General features: G+C 43.0%; 1 protein-coding gene across 1 annotated transcript in view; it reads right to left on the bottom strand.

The window, feature by feature from the left end:
* The window catches only part of GABBR2 (gamma-aminobutyric acid type B receptor subunit 2), a 426,464-nt gene that overhangs the window by 170,201 nt on the left and 235,361 nt on the right, over window positions 1–20,902 (bottom strand). The window contains exons 6-7 of the mRNA XM_025360393.1: window positions 18,909–19,109; window positions 417–653 (exon numbers count right to left, since the gene is read on the bottom strand). Coding sequence (XP_025216178.1) covers window positions 417–653; window positions 18,909–19,109 — 438 coding nt within the window. The remainder of the gene's footprint in view (window positions 1–416; window positions 654–18,908; window positions 19,110–20,902) is intronic.

Genomic DNA, 20,902 nt, shown 5'->3' with positions numbered 1-20,902 from the left:
CAGCCTCCCAAGTAGCTGGGATTACAGGCGTGCGTCACCACGCCCAGCTAATTTTGTATTTTTAGTAGAGACAAGGTTTCACCATGTTGGTCAGGCTGCTCTTGAACTCCCAACCTCAGGTGTTCCACCTGCCTCGGCCTCCCAAAGTGTTGGGATCACAGGTGTGAGCCACCATGCCTGGCCTCTATGCCCTTTCTTATCCAAGAGTCATAGAAAAGCATTTTCCCAATGTGTCCAAGAGCACACACTGCCCCTGCCCCTTGTCTGAACAGTCCTGCAATCCTAGGGCCTGCAATTAGTTATTTCGATGATCAGAGATAACAGATCGCATAACAGAAAGCCTGTAACAGCCCCTCTTTTACTTTGCATGTTTACAAGGAACACTAAGGAAAACAGCCCAGAGGCATGGGACTGACCGTGACCCCGAAGAAGTTGGTCTCGTTCATGGCATTGAGGATGATCCTGCCCAGCGTGTGGTCCGTGTAGTTGAAGTCCTGGATCCGCTGGTGCCGGCTGCTGGCATGCAGCGTCTCCATGGCCCTCTGCAGCGTCTTGGCGATGACCCAGATGCCATCGTAGGCATACCCGTGGAACTTGCTGGGCCCCACGCCTGACCGCTTGTTGTTGTACTCTCTCTCATACTGCTGTGGAGTCTGGAAAAACAGGTGGATTGGGGGAATCCCAAGTTATACTCAGCAGGGACATCAGGTGCCTGATGCCGAGAAGAGCTACTATTCTTCAGTGCCCACAGGGTGCCAGGTACAGGGCTAGACTCTATGTGCATTATCTCATTTAACCCTCACAACAACCTCATAAGGTGGGTACTGTTATTGTCCCCATCTTACAGACCCCCCCATTTTCAGGGGGTCAACTTGCTTAGTGCCACAAAGCTAGTAAGTGACAAGACTGAGATTTAAACCCTGTCTGTTGGCAAGACTAGAAAGAGGGGATAATACACCCTAACCAGGCCTTTCCCTCTATACTTGCAGGGCCTGGGGTGAGGTAGAGGCCCATATCCTGTATGTCTGGATATTAAAGTTATAGACACGTGAACAAACTGTTCAAAAAATATTCTCTATTTCCTCATCATAATAAATACACCTTCCTGAGGATCTGGAAGGCCAAGCTGGAATTCAGAATTCTGGGACTTCTCTGAGTTTCAGGCCAGACACAGCAGCACAGAGAGGGAGCTGACCATGTACTGATCGGCCCACCCCTCCCCTTCCCTTCCCACCCCTCCCCTTCCCTTCCCACCCCTCTCCATCCTGCAGCCCAGCCAGGCTCAGTCCACACCTCCTTCCCCTTCCAGCATCAGTAGCTCCCTGTAGCCCCAAAGGCACAGTCTACCCTCAAGAACTGGGGCAAGAGGCTCCCTAGGCACTGGAAGCAGCTCCAGCTTATGGGCTAAGAATTCAGGGCACAGTCTGGAAGCTGGAAGAGGTGCAGGTCTGAGTGGGCTGTGTCCGTGGCTTGCAGATTCCGAGCCCCAAGGGGCCTGAATGAGGCTGGCAGCATGGGACCCAGGGCAGGGCCCAGTTGCTCAGGTGTCAGGCAGCATCTGTCCCTCCTGCTATTTCATCTACTTTCCATAATATAACAGTCTGAATAGGCCAGCATTGAAAAAAAGATTTTTTTTTCTCCCATTGAGCTGAATTTCATAAAAGAATTTCATTGGTGATATTAACATTTTGATTGTGGCCGCAAAGGAACAAAACTGCCTTTTTACTCCAGACCTTGGAACTTGCACTTCCAGATGAATGCCCCCCCGGGGGACCCATTACCCTTAGGTCCTTCATGGGCCTTTTTTCAAATCACTTCTCGACTCCTCTGCCAGAAATGTCATCGGGGCCCACTGCTTGGTCTTTGGAAAAACCTTCCTTGGGGACAAATCACACACAGGACACTTGACTCATTGTCAGTTTATACTGAGAAGAGCCCCTTAGGGACTGTCACAGGCACTCAGTGAGTCTACAGCCTGAGGCACAGAGAGGTGCAGAGACATGTCCAAGGTTACACAGCTTGTGTGTGTGTATGTGGGGGGTAGGCGGAAGTGGGTGCTGCGCCAGACTACCTTCCCAGTTCATCTTGGCTACTTCTTTCCTCTTTGATTTCTAAAGTAGTAACTGCTTTTTGAAAACCACCACAAGTTGTTTGGGCCATGTCTAGTGTTTTTAAGGAAGGTGGTGGAGCTGGGTCATCAAAGGCTGTGTCTTCTGTGGCTAGAGCCCACGGGGGACAAGAAGCCAAGTCTCTTATGGGGTCACCCACACAGATGCCTGGGGGTGAGTGCCAAGTGCCTCCGGCTGTGGACCCTGCAGGTGACGAATTCTGCGTGACCAAATGTGAATGAGTCCTGGCCGGGAGTCTGCCTTCTCCTTTGATTCAGGGTCCTCCTGGAAGGCCCAGGTTTGATCTGTTTACAGCTTTCCTTGGAAATGCATCCTCTCTAGCTACCACCACTCTGCTCATCACTCAAGATACACAATGGGCAGAAACTCCCTCCAAATCCCAGGTTCCTCAAGGAGACCAGCATTTCTAGCCCAGCTCAGCTCCCTGAGCTCGTCCTGTCACTCACATTCCTCCACCCGCCCACACTCCCCTCCCGCTGGCTCTTGAAGCTCATAGTCATCCCTGCCACTTTCACTCCGCCTGGAGAAGGAGGAAACGGTCCACTATGAGGCTCTCTCTCTTTAAACCTTTTGGGTCCCTTGAGCACATCAAGTTGGCTTGCACCTCAGGGCTTTGCACAAGCCGTTTCTCTGCCAGAAAGCTCCTTGCCCAGCTCTTGGCATGATAATTCTCAACATTCAAATGTCAGCACCTGTCACTTCTCAGGGATGGCTTCCTTGACCCACCCGTTCTAAAAGCCCGTAGCCTGAGGCCAGGGGTTTTTATCTTCTTTATTGCACTTGTCACTCCCTGCAATTTCCCTCCTTATGTGTTTACTTACTTATGGTCTGTGGTTTTACTCCTCCCTCCCCACCCACTTAGAATTAAGCTCCATGAGGTCGGGGATGTGATCTGTCTTGATCACTGAGGTACCACCAGGATCTCAAACAATACCTGTGTAAGCCCTTTTTAGGCCTCAGTTTCTCTGTCTGTAAAACACAGGAGCACACCTATTCACACACTGTAGGGCAAAACTGTTCTTCCCAAATACAAAAAGTTGTAATCCTACTGTGTATGAAAGTATTCATTTTCCTGCGTCCTTGACAATAGGTATTTTAATTTTTAACACAACTGTCAGTTTGTTAAGAAAAACATACATATTTGTTAAGAAAAAAGTATTCTTTTAATCTTAATTTGCATTTCTTTGATTAATGATTAGAATGAGCTTATTGTAAATATTAACCAGCAATCTTAACTTTTTAGGTGAATTTCCTAATTATTTTAGGTGAATTTCCTATACCATATTGCTATGGTGATGGTCACATCATTTAATGCTTTGTTTTAATGTCTCCTTGTTATTTTTCCATCTTTTACTGTTTGGCTATATTTTCTTTTATTTTTTAAAAATGTGATTTGTGTCTATTTCTGGTTGTTAACTACTGACCATTTTAAAAAGATTTAAACATTACTTGGATGTGTGTTTCTCTAATTAATTGCTTTAAGCATCACAGAAATGAGGCCCCTTTGACTTCTTTTTTGGATTTTGCTCCATGAGCTTTCTCCGATGCACGCAATGGCATTTGAGGGTTGGTGGTGTCCATTTTTGAATTCCATCGTTCAACCTAATGATTACATTCAGATGACATTTCTACACCACTTCCCTGACCAGAACACAACACTGGAGCAGGCGTCAAGATTTCTATGATCCTTTAAAAGTGGGAGGTCCAGACTTGAGGTGAACATTCCCAGTGTGGTCCCACCAGGTAGTAACTGAGTGTAATCTTAAACTTCCTTGATATAGTTTTGTTTTGTTTTGTGGGACACTAAGGGGATCAAGATCATATTGTCTATTGGATTTGGTCTTGAGGTCAACAAAAGTCCCTAAATAAACTTTACATATGCCACTTGTAAATTCATCTGTCTCAAAAAACTGTCCTCCCCAGGTACAAGGATCAGGAGGAGGGCCAAGAACACTGGAAACGCTGCTCTTTACCAGATTTCCGTGGGTAGAGTCCTTGGATTGGGACACCGGTGTAGCTAAGCCCTGAAAGGTGACCTCAATTCTTGCTGTCTTTGCAAGCACAAGGTTGAAGAAATCCCTGCTGCCACATGATATCCCAGGCCATTCATCATCGTTCCCAGGCGATGCCAGCACCAACTCCCTTGGGCAAGACAATGACAGCAGGAAGAAACACACTCACAATTGTTGGAGAAAAAGTAATAGTTGTTCTTAAAGCAGGCCTGCAATTATTCAGGGCAGAAGATTTTGTTCCATTGTAAAGCTCACACCGAATGCTGATTAATTACCATCCTCTGAGGTCAAGTTTATCGTGAGATGCTAAAAGTTTCTGAGGAAATAACTTATGCAGATAGTCCCAATTACTGACAGGTTGGCCTCCAGCATATTTTTTAAAGGCATTTGTTGGAACTTGGAACATATTTTCCCACAGACACTATGTTATAAATAGTGGTTAGGTTCCAAGGCTAGCCCACACAAGCTTGCTAACCTACAATGTGACTAAACTTTATGAGTCTGTCATCCCAACAGAAACAAACCGAGTCCTACTTTCTGGGAGAGGGGAGCCTCATGGACAGAAGAGAGGGCAGGAGAGGGATACATCCTCTTCCACATCTGCAACTGCTCCCCACAAAACTGAAACTGGCAGACTTTCTCGCTGGCATCCCTGTGGGAGGTTCAAATCATAGAATCTCATTTGGAAGTACATGAGAAAATATTTAGTTTGCTGGTTCCTGTGCTGTAGTTTGTAGATCACTTGGGAAGCTTGCTAAAAATGCAGATGCCAGGGCTGGGCACGGTGGCCCATGCCTACAATCCCAACACTTGGGGAGGCCGAGGCAGGATCATCTGAGGTCAGGAGTGCAAGACCAGCCTGGTCAACCTGGCGAAACCCCATCTCTACTAAAAATACAAAAAGTTAGCTGGGCATGGTGGCAGGCATCTGTAATCCCAGCTACTTGGGAGGCTGAGACACAAGAATCGCTTAAGCCCAGGAAGCAGAGGTTGCAGTGAGCTGAGATTGCACCATTGCACTCCAGTCTGGGTGACAGAGTGAGACTTCATCTCAAAAACAAAATACAAACAAACAAAAAAAGAACAGATGCCAGGGCTACATTTTGGTTCAGTATATCAGTGAGTGAGTTAACTTAGGCATCTGTATTTTTAAAAACCTTCTCATATTTCAAGCATACAAAAATTGGTAACCACTGATGAATTTCCTTCTGCAATCTGATTATTGGATAATTATTGGATTTTTTCAGTAGCAACTTCCAGGTGTTGGCTGAGTTTCTTCTTATACTCCTCCAGTATTGGGAAGCTCACTATGTCTCTTAGGCAGAACTTTCCACTTAGGGAATGGCTGATGTTGAGGAGACTTTCAGATGCAGAGTTTGTGCCTCTCTCCCTGAGACTTTTATTCAGCATGCTACATGTTCCTGCAGAGCCACAATACACACGTCTGCTCCTTGTATACCCAACAGCCCCTCAAAGAGCCAAAGACAGGGAGATGCCACCCCTTTTCTAATGCATTCTCCTTCTTTTAAGCAAAATAATCTCAGTTCAGACTTCCACTCTATTAAATCACTTATATCAGACCAAAGCTCCCATCAAGGATGTTTAGAAAAGCAGAATAAAATATTAAAATAGCTATTCAAAGACATCAGGAAACAACCAGGATAGCTAGGACTGAAAATCCATCATTCTGGAGAGAAATGCTTTGAGATGGGTCCCAAATTCTTTGCTGTTTTCTTTTGAGGCATTTTCTGATTTGTAAGTAAGAAGGCTAGTCACAGAAACAGAAAGCATTGGATCAGAGCTTTCAGCAGTCCCTCAGGGATAGGAAGCCAAAAACTGTAGTTCTGGGCTGCCAAGGTAGCAAGACTTGCATGGCCAAGGTGCCAGAGTAAAGGGAACAATAAAAAAGTGAGCCTGGTATTAAGACTGGCATTTTTACTTAAAATATTTGATAATTAAGCTGCATAAAGCAAGAGGCTGAGAAGCCAAGCAAAAGAGCCAAGGAAACAAACAGAAATATTTGGAGTTTAATAGTATTGGGAAAATAAAAATTGGAGTCCAGGGTCAGTAAATATCCCAGGATTTCAGTTGAGAACATTCAAGGGTCAAACACTAGGAATCAGGGCAAAGCAAAATAGACTGGGCCTGACAAAAACTAAAACTAAACCTGGAATCATCTCAGTTCTTCACTGGATTAAGGCAATTTGCCAATCCTCTAACTACTTGCTTGAAGAGTAATACGTTTTCCCTGGAGAAAGAAAACACTATCTGTAGCCTCTACAATTTTTCATACACAATGCATTTAATCAAAATTTACTAGGTATACCAGGAAATAGGACCAGACAATTGTTTTAAAAGAAAAGCAAGGAAGAAAAAGAAAAGAAAAATATATGTAATGGAAACAAATTCATAGCTGATCCAAATCTTGACATAATTAGACATGAACTTCAAAATAGCAAGGTTGGCTGGGTGCGGTGGCTCACGCCTATAATCCCAGCACTTAGGAAGACTTGAGGTGGGCAGATCACCTGAGGTCAGGAGTTCAAGACCAGCCTGGCCAACATGGGAAAACTCCATTTCTACTAAAAAATTAGCCAGGCATGGTGGCAGATGCCTGTAATTCCAGCTACCTGGAAGGCTGAGGCAAGAGAATTGCTTGAACCTGGAAGGTGGAGGCTGTAGCGAGCCAAGATCACGCCACCGTACTCCTGCCTGGGTGACAGAGAAAGACTCTATCTCTAAAATAAAATAGCAAGGTTTATATGTTCAAGAAGATTGATTAAAAGATGCAGAATCTCATCAGAGAACTGAATACTATAAAAGAAAACACAAAAATTCTAAAAATAAAAAATACAACAATTGAAATAAAGAATTCAATAGATAGGTGAAGCAACATATTAGACACAGCAGAAAGTAGATTAGTGAACTGAATACAGGTTTGTATTCAGACTGAAACATAGGGAGAAAAAAAGTTTGGAAAATAAGAAATGAACATAAGAGACACATGGAATATGTTGAAAAAGTATAATATATGTATAATTTTGTCCTGGAAGGTGAGAAAAGAGAGACTACACAGAAGAAATGTTTCAAAGGATACTATTCTATTTCTTTAACACACATCAATCCACAGATTCATGAAATCCTATGGAGCGCTATGAACTCCAGGCATGATGAACACAAAGGAAAGTTCACTTCAGCACAGTGTAGTAAAACTGCCAAAGACCAAATCAAAAACAAAATCTTAAAAGCAACTAGAGAAAAAAAGATCCATTACTTCACAAGAGCAATAATAAGTCAGACAGCTGACTTAATAGAAACAATGGAAGCCAGAAGACAATGGAATGACATCTTTAGTGCCAAAAGAAAATAATAGGCCATCTAAAATCCTCTATCTAGTTAATACATCTCTCAATATTAAAGGTAAAATAAATTTCAGACAGTCAGACACTTAGAAGATTTGTTTCCAGAAGAGTCACAGTAAAAGAAAGACAAAGGAGAAGTTCTTCTGGCAGAAAAATAATAGTAATAATAAACAGAAAAACAGAAAGGTGGGAAGGAAAAAAGTAACAGGAAGTGTAAATGTGTTAGTAGATCTAAATGAAAAATGACATCAGTGCCAAGAATATCCAAGAAAATCTTAAAGAAGAACAAAGATTAAGGATTTATACTACAAGGTATCAAATCATACTTCAGTAAATAAAAGAGAGTGATATTGATTAAAAGATAGGTAAGTAGACCAAAGGAAGATAAATGCAAGTTCAGAAGCTTGTGGATAGATCCACACTATATGCAGTTATTTAATTTATGACAAAGGTGACACTGTAGCATGAGTGGTGGGATGGGGGATTACGGCCTTTTCAATAAATAGTCCTAAATCAATTGATTATTCATAAAAATTAAATATCTTATTTCAGACCATACATAAAATCAATTTCAAGTAGATTCTATGTCTAAATGTGAAAGACATAACAAAACTTCTAGATGACAAGATAGGAAAATATCTTCATGAGCATGAGTGGGTATATTAGGCCACTCTTGCATTGCTGTAAAGAAATACCTGAGCCTAGGTAATTTATAAAGAAAGGAGGCTTAATTGGCTCATGATTCTGCAGGTGCAGAATCAAGAATCATGGTGCTGGCATCTGCTTCTAGTGAGGGCCTCAGAAAACTTTCAATCACGGCAGAAGCCAAAGGAGGAGTAGGTGTGGCACATGGCAAGAATGGAGCAAGAGACAAGGAGGAAGTTGCGATACACTTTCAAACAGCCAGATCTCACATGAACTCAGGGTGAGAACTCACTTGCTACCAAAGGGATGGTGCTAAACCATTCAGGGGAGATCCACTCCCATGATCCAATCACTTCTCACCAGGCCCCATCTCCAACATCAGGAATTACATTTTGACATGAGATTTTGAGGGGGCAAACATCCAAATGAAATCATCAAGATGGGGTGATTTTCAGAAAAATAAAATAAAATAACAAAATCAAATACTGCTTCTGCCTAGTCTCTCTTTCCTCCCTTTCCAGGACACAATTATACATATATTATACTTTTTCAACATATCCCAGGTGTCTCTTATGTTCATTTCTTATTTTCCAACCTTTTTTTTTCTGCCCATCCTTAAAATGCCTAAACAAGGCACAAATATACTAATCACAAAGAAGACTAATAAATTGGATTACATTAACATTAGGAATATCTGTTCATCAAAATATATCAAGAGAGTGAAAAGATAAGCCACAGGATAGAAGAAGATATAAGTAATACATATAACTGTCAAATAATTAATATTCAGAATCTAAAAATAAATTCTACAAATCAGTAAGAAATGGGCAGAGTATCCAACAGTAAAAATGGGCAAAAGACTTGAATGGGCAATTCACAAAAAAGGATATCAAAATGGCCAATGAAGATATGAAAACATGTCCAACTTCATTAGTCATCAGGGAAATGCAAATTTAAACTAAAACAAGACACCAACCACTGCACACCCACTAGGTTGGCTAAAATTAAAAAGCTGACACACCAAAAGTTGTTGAGCATGTGAACCAACTGGAACTCTCAATCACTGCTAGCAGATGTGTAAATTGGTATAACCACTTTAGAAAGCTGTTTGTCACAGAGTCTACTAAAGCTGAACATATGGCTACTCTGACTCAGAATTCCACCCCAAGTATGCACCCAATAGTAATGTGCACATATGTTCACCAAAATATATCAAATGCCTAGACATAAATCAAACAAAATAAGTACCATAATTCTTTTTTCTTCTTCTTTTTAATTGAGATGGAGTCTCACTTTGTTGCTCAGGCTGGAATGCAGTGGTATATCTTGCCGCACTAAAACCTCCACCTCCTGTGTTCAAGCAGTTCTCCTGCCTCAGCCTCCCAAGTAGCTGAGACTACAGGCATGTGCTGCCATGCCCGGCTAATTTTTGTATTTTTAATAGAGATGGGGTTTCACTATGTTGGCCAGGCTGGTCTTGAACTCCTGACCTCAAGTGATTCACCTGCCTTGGCCTCCCCAAGTGCTGGGATTATAGGTGTGAGCCACTGCGCCCAGCCAATATACACAATCATTCTACACAGAAAACTATAAAACATTTCTGAGAGAAATTAAAGAAGACCTAACTAAATGCAGGGATATACACAATTCATGGATTGGAAGACTTTAATATTAAGGTGTCAGTTTTCCCTAAATTGATCTGTAGATTCAGTAAAATCCCAATAAAAACCAGAGAAAGTATTTATGTATGTGTGTATAAACTGGCAATCTGTTTTAAAAATGTATATAGAAATGCAAAGAGACAAGAATAGCCAAGACAGTTTGGAAGAAGAACTAAGATGGAGAACCTATATGAGTAGTTACAAGACTTATTATAAAGCTACAGAAATTAAGATGTTTTGGTGAAAAACAATGGAAAAGAAAAAAAATAAAGTTTAGAAACAGAACCAGATATATAGTCATTTGCTTTATGACAAAAGTAATATGGCAGCACAGTGTGGGAAAAGATGGACTTTTCAATAAATGATGTTGGGTCAATTAGATATCCATGTAAAAGAAGAAAAGGAATCTTGATCATTACCTCACATCCCATACAAAATGAAATTCCAGGTTAATTATAGATCTAAATGTGAAAGGTAAAACAATAGAGCTTCTAAAACACAAGATAGGAAAATATCTTCACAGCCTTGGAGTGGATTCTATTAAAGAGTTTCTGTTCATTAAAACACACCAGTTAGAGGACTTCTAGGTAGCTGAAGACAAAGGAGGCTGTGTATAAATTAGCTTTCCCAAGTCTCCCCAAACTATACTAGCTAGCTTTGTAGCCACAAACATTCTACACAAAATGATACCACATCAATAACTGAAGACAGAGAACATCAAAACTGTACAGATGATTGAATAAGAAGAGAAAAATTAACACATTTCACTTTTGCCTTTGCTCACCCATACCCTGATACAAGGTTTTGTGGCAAAGGCAGAATGAGGAAACTGTGCCAAAGACAGAAGATGGTGGTTATTTAAGGGTGAACTAGAATAACTACCAGAAAGACTAATCTTCCCTGGTATGGTTTGCATTTGTGTTCCTGCCCAAATCCCATGTCAAATTGTAATCCCCAGTGTTGGAAGAGTGGCCTGCTGGGAGGTGACTGGATCATGGGAGCAGGTTTTTCCCTTCCTGTTCTCATTATAGTGAGTGAGTTTTCACAAGATTGGGTTGTTTAAAAGGATGCAGCACCTCCTTCTTCACTCTCTTCCTCCTGCCCCAGCCATGTAAGACATGCCTACTTCCCTTTGCCTTCTGCCATGATTCTAAGTTTCCTGAGGCCTCTCCAGTCATGCTTCCTGTACAGCCTGTGGAACTGTGAGCCAATTAAGCCTCTTTTCTTTATAAATTACCCAGTTTCAGGTGTCTCTTTATAACAGTGTGAGAAAGGACTAATACACTCCTTAAATCTGAAGATACTAAAAAAAGCTGTGGAGTTCAAAAGTTCAAAAACAGGCATCTGAATGGCAAAGGAAGTAAGAAGAATGGTTACATCTGGCAGTGGATATTAACTGGGGTAACACATAAAGGCAGTTTCTGAATTGCTACAAATAGTCTTTTTCTTGACCTGGGTGGTAGTTACATGGGTGCTGTCCTTCAATAAAAATAATTAACTAAATCATAAAAAGTAATCCCAATCCTTCCATTGCTCCTCATCTCACATGACCTGGGTTATAAGCTCTTCATCAATCTCACTACTCCTTCCTCCTACCCCTAAGGTTCCTATCCTGAAAAAGAAGAGAATTAAAATTTGTTGAGCACCTACTATGTGTTTGCACTTGGTAAGATACTTTCTACTGTATAACCTGATCTAATCCTTACAAATCTGTGAGAGAGATATTATCATCCCCATTTTACAGATGAGAGACAAGCATTTTACAGATGAGATACACATCACTGTCTCACTCTTAGGTTCAGCTGCATTGTAACAGAAAAAACAAATTATCAGTGACTTAAATGAGATGGTTTATTTCTTTCTCATATAACAGATGTCTGTGGGGAGGCTGGGCAATACAGCTATGACAGCTCCCTGGGTAATAAGGGACTCAGGGTCCTATTTTTATGCTCCACAATCCTAGAATGACATCTCCTTCCTTGTCAAGGTCATCTTGTACCTAATGGTCCAAAATGGCTACTAGAAATCCAGCCATCACAGCCACATTCCAGTCAACACAAAGGAGAAAGAAAAAGAAAGGCCATATCCCCCTGTAATAGAGCCTTTCTAGAAGTCCCACATAACACTTCTGCTTATATCTCATTGGCCAGACTTGCAATCCTGGCCACATCTAGCATGGAAGGCTGGGAAATGTATAATACATTTTCCAGTGAGGTGGCAATATACCCAGTTAAAAATCAGAGTTGTGTTATGAACTCTGGTTTGTTGTGTTACAGAACTTAGAAGAGGGTGGGAGAGGTATGCATGTTGGTATAGATGACCAGCCATTCAGCCTTTTCCTTCTGAGCCCATGCCCCTCTGACATAGCGCCTTCTCCCAGTGTCATGAGTGCCTGGGGGAGTAGCAAGGAATGGGAGCTTTGTGAGGGCTGGGGGAGCGAGCAGCGCTGTGAAGCTGGGCTCTCTGGGGAGTTCTCCCATTTTTCCGCAGCACCTTTCCTTCCTCCATGCTAAGCTCAGTGCTTCCCTAAAACTCCAAGTTCTTTGTCACGGTGCTCACAGGGCAGTGGTAATGAGATGGGTGCAGATTTTCATGGTTCATTGGCTCTAAGTGGAAGGATCACTAGATTTGCTGGATTGAATAAATAATCATGGGTGGTCACAGAAGTTTCTTGCCAGAAAACATTACAAAATCTTCCAAAGGATGGACCTGGGCCTTTGATGGAGGGCTAGGGCTACTCCAGGGGTTGAGGGGTGCTGTGAACAGCTCATCTGGGGCATTGGCCCAGCACTGGACCTCAGCATGGGCACAGTAACAGGAGAAAAATGTCCCTACTGGAGAGGCTGAGCCATCGCTGGAGAAATCAAGCCAGAATTATAAATGTTCACAAAGGAAACAAACCGAACAGGATTTGAAAAATGGAAGTTGACACTTGAAATCACCAATGTCAAGTCACTTTGCGGGAGTAGAACAGTGATGGGGAGCCTCAATGGGGAGAAAGAGCCAATGTTGGGCCCAAGGCAGGGGTCCAGGGGCTGTCTTCATGAGGTCCCAGAAGACTGAGCTCTGAATGGGCTCAGAAAGCCTGAAGGTCCACGTTCCCAACACAGGACAGTCCAATGGGAAAGGACTGAAGAACGTGTTTCTGGAGGGAGCCCTGACCTTGCTATTCCTCCTACCAGAAAACTCCTGGTGCCAATCAGTGAGCTGGGGACAGCTTGATGCTAGAGATGGGCATACAAAGGAGGGAACCTTGGAGAATGCATCCAGGAGGGGCCACTGTTCTGCTCCTTTCTGTGACTTTGTCTACCAGGAGTCACCTTTATCCTGGGAGATTTGACAAGAGCAAGTACAAGAGGACAGGCTGAGCATGGGGAGGGGTTTGACAAATACAACCTGTGCAGGGCTGTGTGAGGATGAAGTGAATAAAGCACTAATTTCAGGTACAAAATGTAAAGGGGAGCCAAACATCTCAGTAATCAAGATAAGCATATTTTAGTGTCATGTTGAAAAAATAAAAACTAATGCAAGAAATCCATGATGAACATAACATCAAAAATTTAAATACAGAATCCAACCTTGCACTTGCATGACTTAACATTATAACCATGTCACAGAGCTTGCTGTAATAACTCCACACCATAGTTACACAGAGTTAGAGAACTGAGCTGTGAACGCACCCTAGAAGTTACCTAGTCCAGGGAGGGAACATGACTTGCTGAGGTTGCAGATTAAGTGGTGTGAATGCAGGATCCACACTGGATCTCTGGAGTACCACACTCTGTGCTCCTGTGTGTCACTCACCAGCAGAGGCCCACCCACTGAGATGCCACAAAAGAGCTGATTTGGATGTGTCCCTAAGCACGTCACAGGTCTAGAGGAGCAGCATGGCAGAGGGGGAAGGGGTGCTGAGTTGGGATTGAGGAGTCCTGGCTTCGAGTCCTGGATCTGCCTCTATCTGCTGGGTGATTGTATTAGATTCGTGGGGCTGTCACCAAGTTCCCACACACTGGGTGGCTTAAAACAACAGCAGTTTATTCTCTCACAGTTCTGGAGGCCAGAAGGCTGAAATTCAGGCACTGACAGGTGTATTGGTCCATTCTCACACTGCTATAAAGAACCACCTGAGACAGGGTAATTTATAAAGAAAAGAGGTTCAATTGACTCCCAGCTCTGCATGGATGAGGAGACCTCAGGCAACTTACAATCATGGCAGAAGGGAAAGTAAGTACCTGCTTCACAAAGCAGAAGGAAAGAGAGAGAGAGTGAAGGGGGAAGCGCCACACACATTCAAACAAGCAGATCTTTTTTATTTTTTTTGATACAGAGTCTTGCTCTGTAGCCCAGGCTGGAATGCAGTGGCCGGATTTGGCTCACTGCAAGCTCCGCCTCCCGGATTTACGCCATTCTCCTGCCTCAGCCTCCCTAGCAGCTGGGACTACAGGCGCCCGCTACCTTGCCCGGCTAGTTTTTCGTATTTTTTTTTTAGTTTTTTGTTTTAGTAGAGACGGGGTTTCACCATGTTAGCCAGGATGGTCTCGATCTCCTGACCTCGTGATCCACCCGTCTCGGCCTCCCAAAGTGCTGGGATTACAGGCTTCAGCCACCGCGCCCGGCACAACCAGATCTTGTGAGAACTCATTCACTATCACAAGAACAGCAAAGGGGAAATCGCCCCCATGATTCAATCATCTCCCATCAGGTCCCTCCCCTGACACATAGGTAATCCAGGAAATCTCATCATGAGAGCCTGGGTGGGGACACAGAGCCAAACCCCATCATAAGGGTTGGCTCCTTCTAGAAGCTCTAAGAGAGACCCCTCCATTCAATGCCTCTCTCCTAGCTGCTGGTGGCTATCAGCAATCCTCAGTGTTCTCCAATCTTTGCCTTCTTCTTCACATGGCCTTCCTCTCAGTGTGTCAACTCTCCCTCTGCCTTTCTGTCATACAGGACACCTGTCATTGGTTTAGGGCCTACCTGGGTGATCCAGGAAATCTCATCATGATAACCTTAAGTTTTTTTTTTTTTTTTTTAGATGGAGTCTCACTCTGTCGCCCAGGCTGGAGTGCAGTGGCGCGATCTGGGCTCACTGCAAGCTCCACCTCCCGGGTTCACGCCATTCTCCTGCCTCAGGCACCCGCCACCATGGCCGGCTAATTTGTTTTTGTATTTTTTTAGTAGAGACGGGGTTTCACCACGTTAGCCAGGATGGTTTCAATCTCCTGACCTCGTGATCTGCCTGCCTCAGCCTCCCAAAGTGCTGGGATTACAGGTGTGAGCCACTGCGCCCGGCTGAGAGCCTTAATTACATCTGCAAAACCCCCCTTTTCCAAACAAGGTCACGCTCCCAGGTTCCAAGGGTTACAACGTGGATATATCTTTTCAGGGGCCACTATTTAACCCACTTTCGTGATCTTGGGATGTCCCTTCCCTTCTCTGGCTCTTAGGTTTTCCATATGTACAATAGTGAGGATGACAAGAGCCCATTGGCTTGCTGTAGTTTTACAAGTATTTGCTTGTTTTCATGGACATCGATGGATCCCAAAATACAGGCACCAATCAGGCAGCCAGTGCCATGCTGACCATGGCCCCAAGCAGTTATATATAATGCAAATTCAAATTCAAGAAACATTTCTTGAGTTTCTAGAACTATGTTTGACCATAGACTTTTGAAGGCTGTTTGGAGAAGTTGGCTTGTGGTTAGACCATAAATAGGAATGCTTTATTCAACTCTGGGCCCCACACCCTCTAGAGAGAATGTTCAACAAAAGCATGTGCAACAAAGGAACAGGCTGATCATGGGGAGGGGTTTGACAAACACAACCTGTGCAGGGCTGTACGAGGGTGAGGTGAATAAAGCACTAATTTCAGGTGCAAAATTTAAGGGAGAGCCAAAAAATCTCGGTAATTGTGTTAGTCCATTTTCATGCTGCCGATAAAGACATACCTGAGACTGGGTGATTTACAAAAGAAAGAGGTTTATTGGACTCACAATTCCAGGTGGCTGGGGAAGCCTCACAATCACGGCAGAAGGTAAAAGGCACATCTCACATGGTGGCAGACAACAGAAAGGATGAGAGCCAAGCAAAATGAATTTCCCCTTATCAAACAATCAGATCTTGTGAAACTTATTCTCTACCACGAGAACAGTATGGGGGAAACCGTCCCCATGATTCAATTATCTCCCACCGGGTCCCTCCCACAACATATTGAAATTATGGGAGTACAATTCAAGACAAGATTTGGGTAGGGACACAGAGCTAAGCCATATCTGTAATCAAGATAAAAAAATATGGCTGAGACGGGCAGATCACAAGGTCAGAAGATCGAGACCATCTTGGCTAACCCAGTGAAACCCCATCTCTACTAAAAAAACACAAAAAACTAGCTGGGTGAGGTGGCGGGCGCCTGTAGTCCCAGCTACTAGGGAGGCTGAGGCAGGAGAATGGTGTAAACCCGGGAGGCGGAGCTTGCAGTGAGCTGAGATCTGGCCACTGCACTCCAGTCTGGGCAACAGAGTGAGACTCCGTCTCAAAAAAAAAAAAAAAAAAAGATAAAAAAATTTTAATATATTTTAAAAATAAAAATGAATGCAAGAAATCCATGATGAACAAAATATCAGAATTTTAAATAAAGATAGAATCCAACCTTGCACTGGCATGACTCACCTCACTTTCCTCACCCTAATCCCTGTCCTGTGAATCTGGTCTTTATTTAAAATTTTGACAATTTGTTCATCACAGGTTTTTTGTTGTTGTTGTTGTTGTTGTTTTTTTGGCATTATTTTAAAAATTGCATTAACATACTTTGTTTAATCTTGATTACCGATGTATCCGGCACTCTTTTAATTTCATGCTTAGTCCCAGCCCCAGACCTGTGAGCTAACAATTGGAAGGACTAGTGCTATTTAGTTTGGAGAAGCAGTGACTCTGTGGTCACTGAAGGACTATGTGGGACAGAGGGGTCAATAGGATCTGAGTAGCTCCAGGGGGACCTAGGGGTAGAAGAATTAAGGGAGAGAATTCCTTTGCTACTGGAAGATCTGAGAATCTGATGGGAAGCTGGACTCCATAATGTCTAAGAGCAGCTCTGGGACCCCCTGATTCCAAGAAGCGAAGAGGCTACAAATTTCCTTGTGTAACTTCAACCGTCTAGTAACTGTGGGGTAATGTAAGAAATGCTTCCTCTTGCTTCAAAGACCATGGGGACAGGGATTGGGCCTCCTGTACTTTTGGAAGCCACCTCAATGGTCCTGTCCCTTCCAGGGGGTGGGCTTATGAGTAGGTTTCCCAAAACAGTGGGGTGAACAGCCCCAAGGTGTCCCATGCATGGGACAGTGATGGGCAAGAGGTCAGCCTCTTCACCAATCCCAAATAAAAACATTTAGAAAAGGAAAGTCAGTGATCTGGGGGATGTTGTTACAAATGCCAAAACATTTCCTCCAAAATACACTACAAAAAATGATCTTCCTACAATGCACTCTGTGTACTGCTCACAGCCCTGCACACAGCCCTGCATGGCTCCCACCCTGGCTGAAAGCCACACCGTTAGAGCTACACCCGAGGGATGTCCTTCCTGCAGTGTCTCATGGCTCTCATCCTGACAGCCTCACAGATCTCCTGTGCAACCATTTAAGTCTTTGGTCTTCCTGAAGCCTCTCCATTTAGTTAGTGTACCATCTGCTTTCATGGATATTTTTTTCCCTTAGGTTTTGTGTTTTCCTCAAATTTTATGATATTTTTAGATTAAAATACAGGGTATCCCTGGACCCGAGGATGTTAATAAATTGCAAAATTTGACACCTTTAAAAATAACACTTACTGAATAAATGAGTTATTTCTGCTCATTATTCAACATCTCAAAAAACGTTATATGTGCATTGATTTTGGTAGGAAAATATTTCTTTCAACATTTTCTAACCAGGTGCCAGTACGAGCTAAAGCACTGTTTACAACATATGTCTTAATGATTTGCCATTTCTTGACAAATCGATAAATCATTCGTGTAGAGTTGGTTCCGATTGAGATTACATAATACATAAAATTATATACATATATTTTTCTTTATTATAAAGCTTTTTCTTGATATAAAATTTGGTCTGTAAGAACCCTGGGGGTTGGGTGAATAATTTAACTATCTGAACACAGAAAAGAATTATGTGCACTGCTGTGTTGGCTTTTGGCTGCTGTTCAGAATTGAGAAATGGATGTTACCACCTTTACCAGGGCTATCATAACCTGATCTTTGATAAGACTTACAGTGATAGAGAATGGTGTGCTTTGGGAATACTTTTACATGTCCTGTATTACTTGGTCCTCGCACTAGCCCTACGAGATAAGCAGGGCAGGAATTAGTAACACCCCTCACGGAAGCATGCAGAGGCCCTCAGGCTGACACACCCTGTCCAAGGTCCTGCTCACAGTCGTAACAGCATCGAGGTGCCAGATACCATGCTAGTGGCTTGCACCATCTGCCATCAATTCTTCTGATAACCCCCAGAAGGGGGTTATCACAGATATAGAAGCAGAAATATAGAAGATATAGAAGGGACATCCCAAGATCACAATAGTGGACTGAATAGTGGCCCCTAAAAAGATATATCCACACAGATATAGAAGCAGAGGCTTGGAGAACTCAGGTTCAAGGTCACACAGGTGGTAGTGGCAAAATTGGGGTTTGATGCAGTCTGGCAGCCCTACAGCATGTGTTTCTCAAAGTCTACTTAAGGCGTCTTTCCTCTCCTCCAGGAGAGCATCGCCACAACTGAGAATGACATCTTAGGTAAGAGGAGCATGGGATGAACCTCTGCAGAGTCTAAAGGGCCCTGAAATTGATGCCAGGACTCCATCCATATGTGTATACATAACATGTATACTGTGTTATGTGCTTCACAGTATCCTTACCTCATTTGGTTCTCACAGTTGCCTAGAGAGGTAAGCAGTGGAGGGTTGTACATACCACATTTTACAGGTACAAGAGGCTCAAGTGATTTGCTCAAAGTGACACAGGACAATAAATGTGCACTTTTGGCCAATGTCATCAGACAAGATGATCAAAGGAGGTGGGCTGGAAGGTTGAAATGGGGACCAAGGCACTGACCTTTCCTGAGATGGTCTTGATCTGCTTGGAGCTCAGGGGCTCGAAATCCACACCAATGTAGCCCTCCATGGCAGCAAGCAGATTCTTCCGGAGGCAGCGGGATGAGTTGGCTTCCGTGTGCACCTGCTCCCACCAAGAAGGCTCGTACCAGCCCGGGATGATCCACTGGTATTTACTACCATACATGTTCTCCTCATATGCCTGCAAAAGATGGAATGACTATGAAGGCACCGAGAGTTGCATAGTTCAAGGCTCTGTGCCCTGGAAGATAGGTGGGGAGGAAGGCTTCCTCTTACCAGAGGATTTAGGAAATGTTTAATTACTTGTTTGGTTTCTTCCTTGTTATTTATCAAAGAATCCAAGGTAGTTTATGGATAACATGTATAATAAAATAATAAGTACTGAATAAAAATTAAAACATAAGGGCCCAGAAAAATATAAATTATGTTTCCTGAAGATAGAAGGAACAGAATGCAAACAGACCAAAGGTTCTAACCCTATTCATCATTAAGCTGCAAATTTCACCATGAACTTCCCAGCAGCCCAAGAGAAAAGGGCAACAAGATTATTTACACAACTCTCATTATCAGTAAGGAGAAAACATACCAGATCTTTGGGGAAACAAAGTATTTTCTAGTCTCTAACCCTAAAAATGTCCCATATGGGGAGGATACTGTCAAATTAGCCAGCTTAGTATCAACACAACCTCTACAAGAAAGAGATTTCATAAAGCTAATTTTTGTATAGATCTTTACTAAAAGCTGAGGCCATGCCTCATAACACAACCCAGGGGGAACAATTTTAAGGGGCCAAGACAATTTAATCTAAGTATGCAGTTTATATAAGATGCCACTTGGCAAACTGAGAAATCTCTCTGAATCTTTATCCAAAACACAGTGTGTATAAATTCAGGTCCTAAAAAAAGTCCCTTACATTTTTATATCTTACATGGATCTTATTTGATTGTCACTCACATTCACTCTGGGAGGTGGTTTATCATCCTCATTCTAGAGAGGAGGAAACTAAAAATCAGAGAGGGCAAGTAACTTTTCCAAGGTCAAATAGTCAGGGAGAAAAATCAGATCTGGATCTACGACTTTAAGGGTACAAAGCTGCACTGCTTGTTCTTCATTGAAAGTAAAAAAGTCATCAGAAGGTTCTATGTACCCCTACTTGACTCTAATTCTTATTGTCATTATTTTATATCAGGAAAATATGGTTTTTGATAGCTTTGATTCGAGCAGAAAAGTCCCAGTTTGTAGGACTGTCAGATTCCATCAAAATTGGGTTCAGAATAAAGTTTCTAAGGGGTGATCATGTCCCCATCAGTAAACAAAATACCCAGAAGTGACTACAGAGAGCAGAGGTGGATGGAAATTTCCTCTGTGCATGGTTGGACTGCATGCATTCTAAACTGAAACCTTAAACAATCTTTCCATTCATCCCTGGGGAGCCACCCACATTAGAAGGAGACGTTGGGAAACCATTCATGTAGCATCCCTTGGCCTACAGCAGGGTTAGTGTGAGAGGACAGGAGGGTGTAGTGAGAGGAGCCTGAGATTGCTCTGGATTCTAGGAAGATTCTTGCTGCTTTCCTCTTAGGCTCCAGGAGGCTAAAGCGAGGGTCATAAGGGTGGCCAGAGCTACCAACAACTCCTGTATGTTAGAGAAAAGTTACCATCAAGTCTAAGAGTCAGAGGGTCACTCCCCTCATCCCAAGTCCAGAGGCTACTCCTCTAAAACTCCCTTAATACCCGAGAAAGTCCAGGCTGCAGTGTGGAGTAACTCATTGGGGTACATGTGAGTTAAAAGATTTGTTCCTTGACTTAAGCTCAGGTCCCCTCTCTGTGGTCTCCACCCATTGGTTCAGTGAAGCATCTGAAGATTAAATAGACATTGCTTAACAAAAGACCCCTTCAACCACCTCAAGGCAGTGATCACGCTGTCTCTTCACTAGACTCCTTCGATGATACAGGACCTTTGCTTCCCTCATT

This window comes from Theropithecus gelada, chromosome 15 (genome assembly GCF_003255815.1).
Source record: "Theropithecus gelada isolate Dixy chromosome 15, Tgel_1.0, whole genome shotgun sequence".
NCBI classification, from domain to species: Eukaryota; Metazoa; Chordata; class Mammalia; order Primates; family Cercopithecidae; genus Theropithecus; species Theropithecus gelada.
The sequence above is the reverse complement of the archived record's forward strand: the minus strand, read 5'-3'. Positions and strand labels throughout refer to the sequence as shown.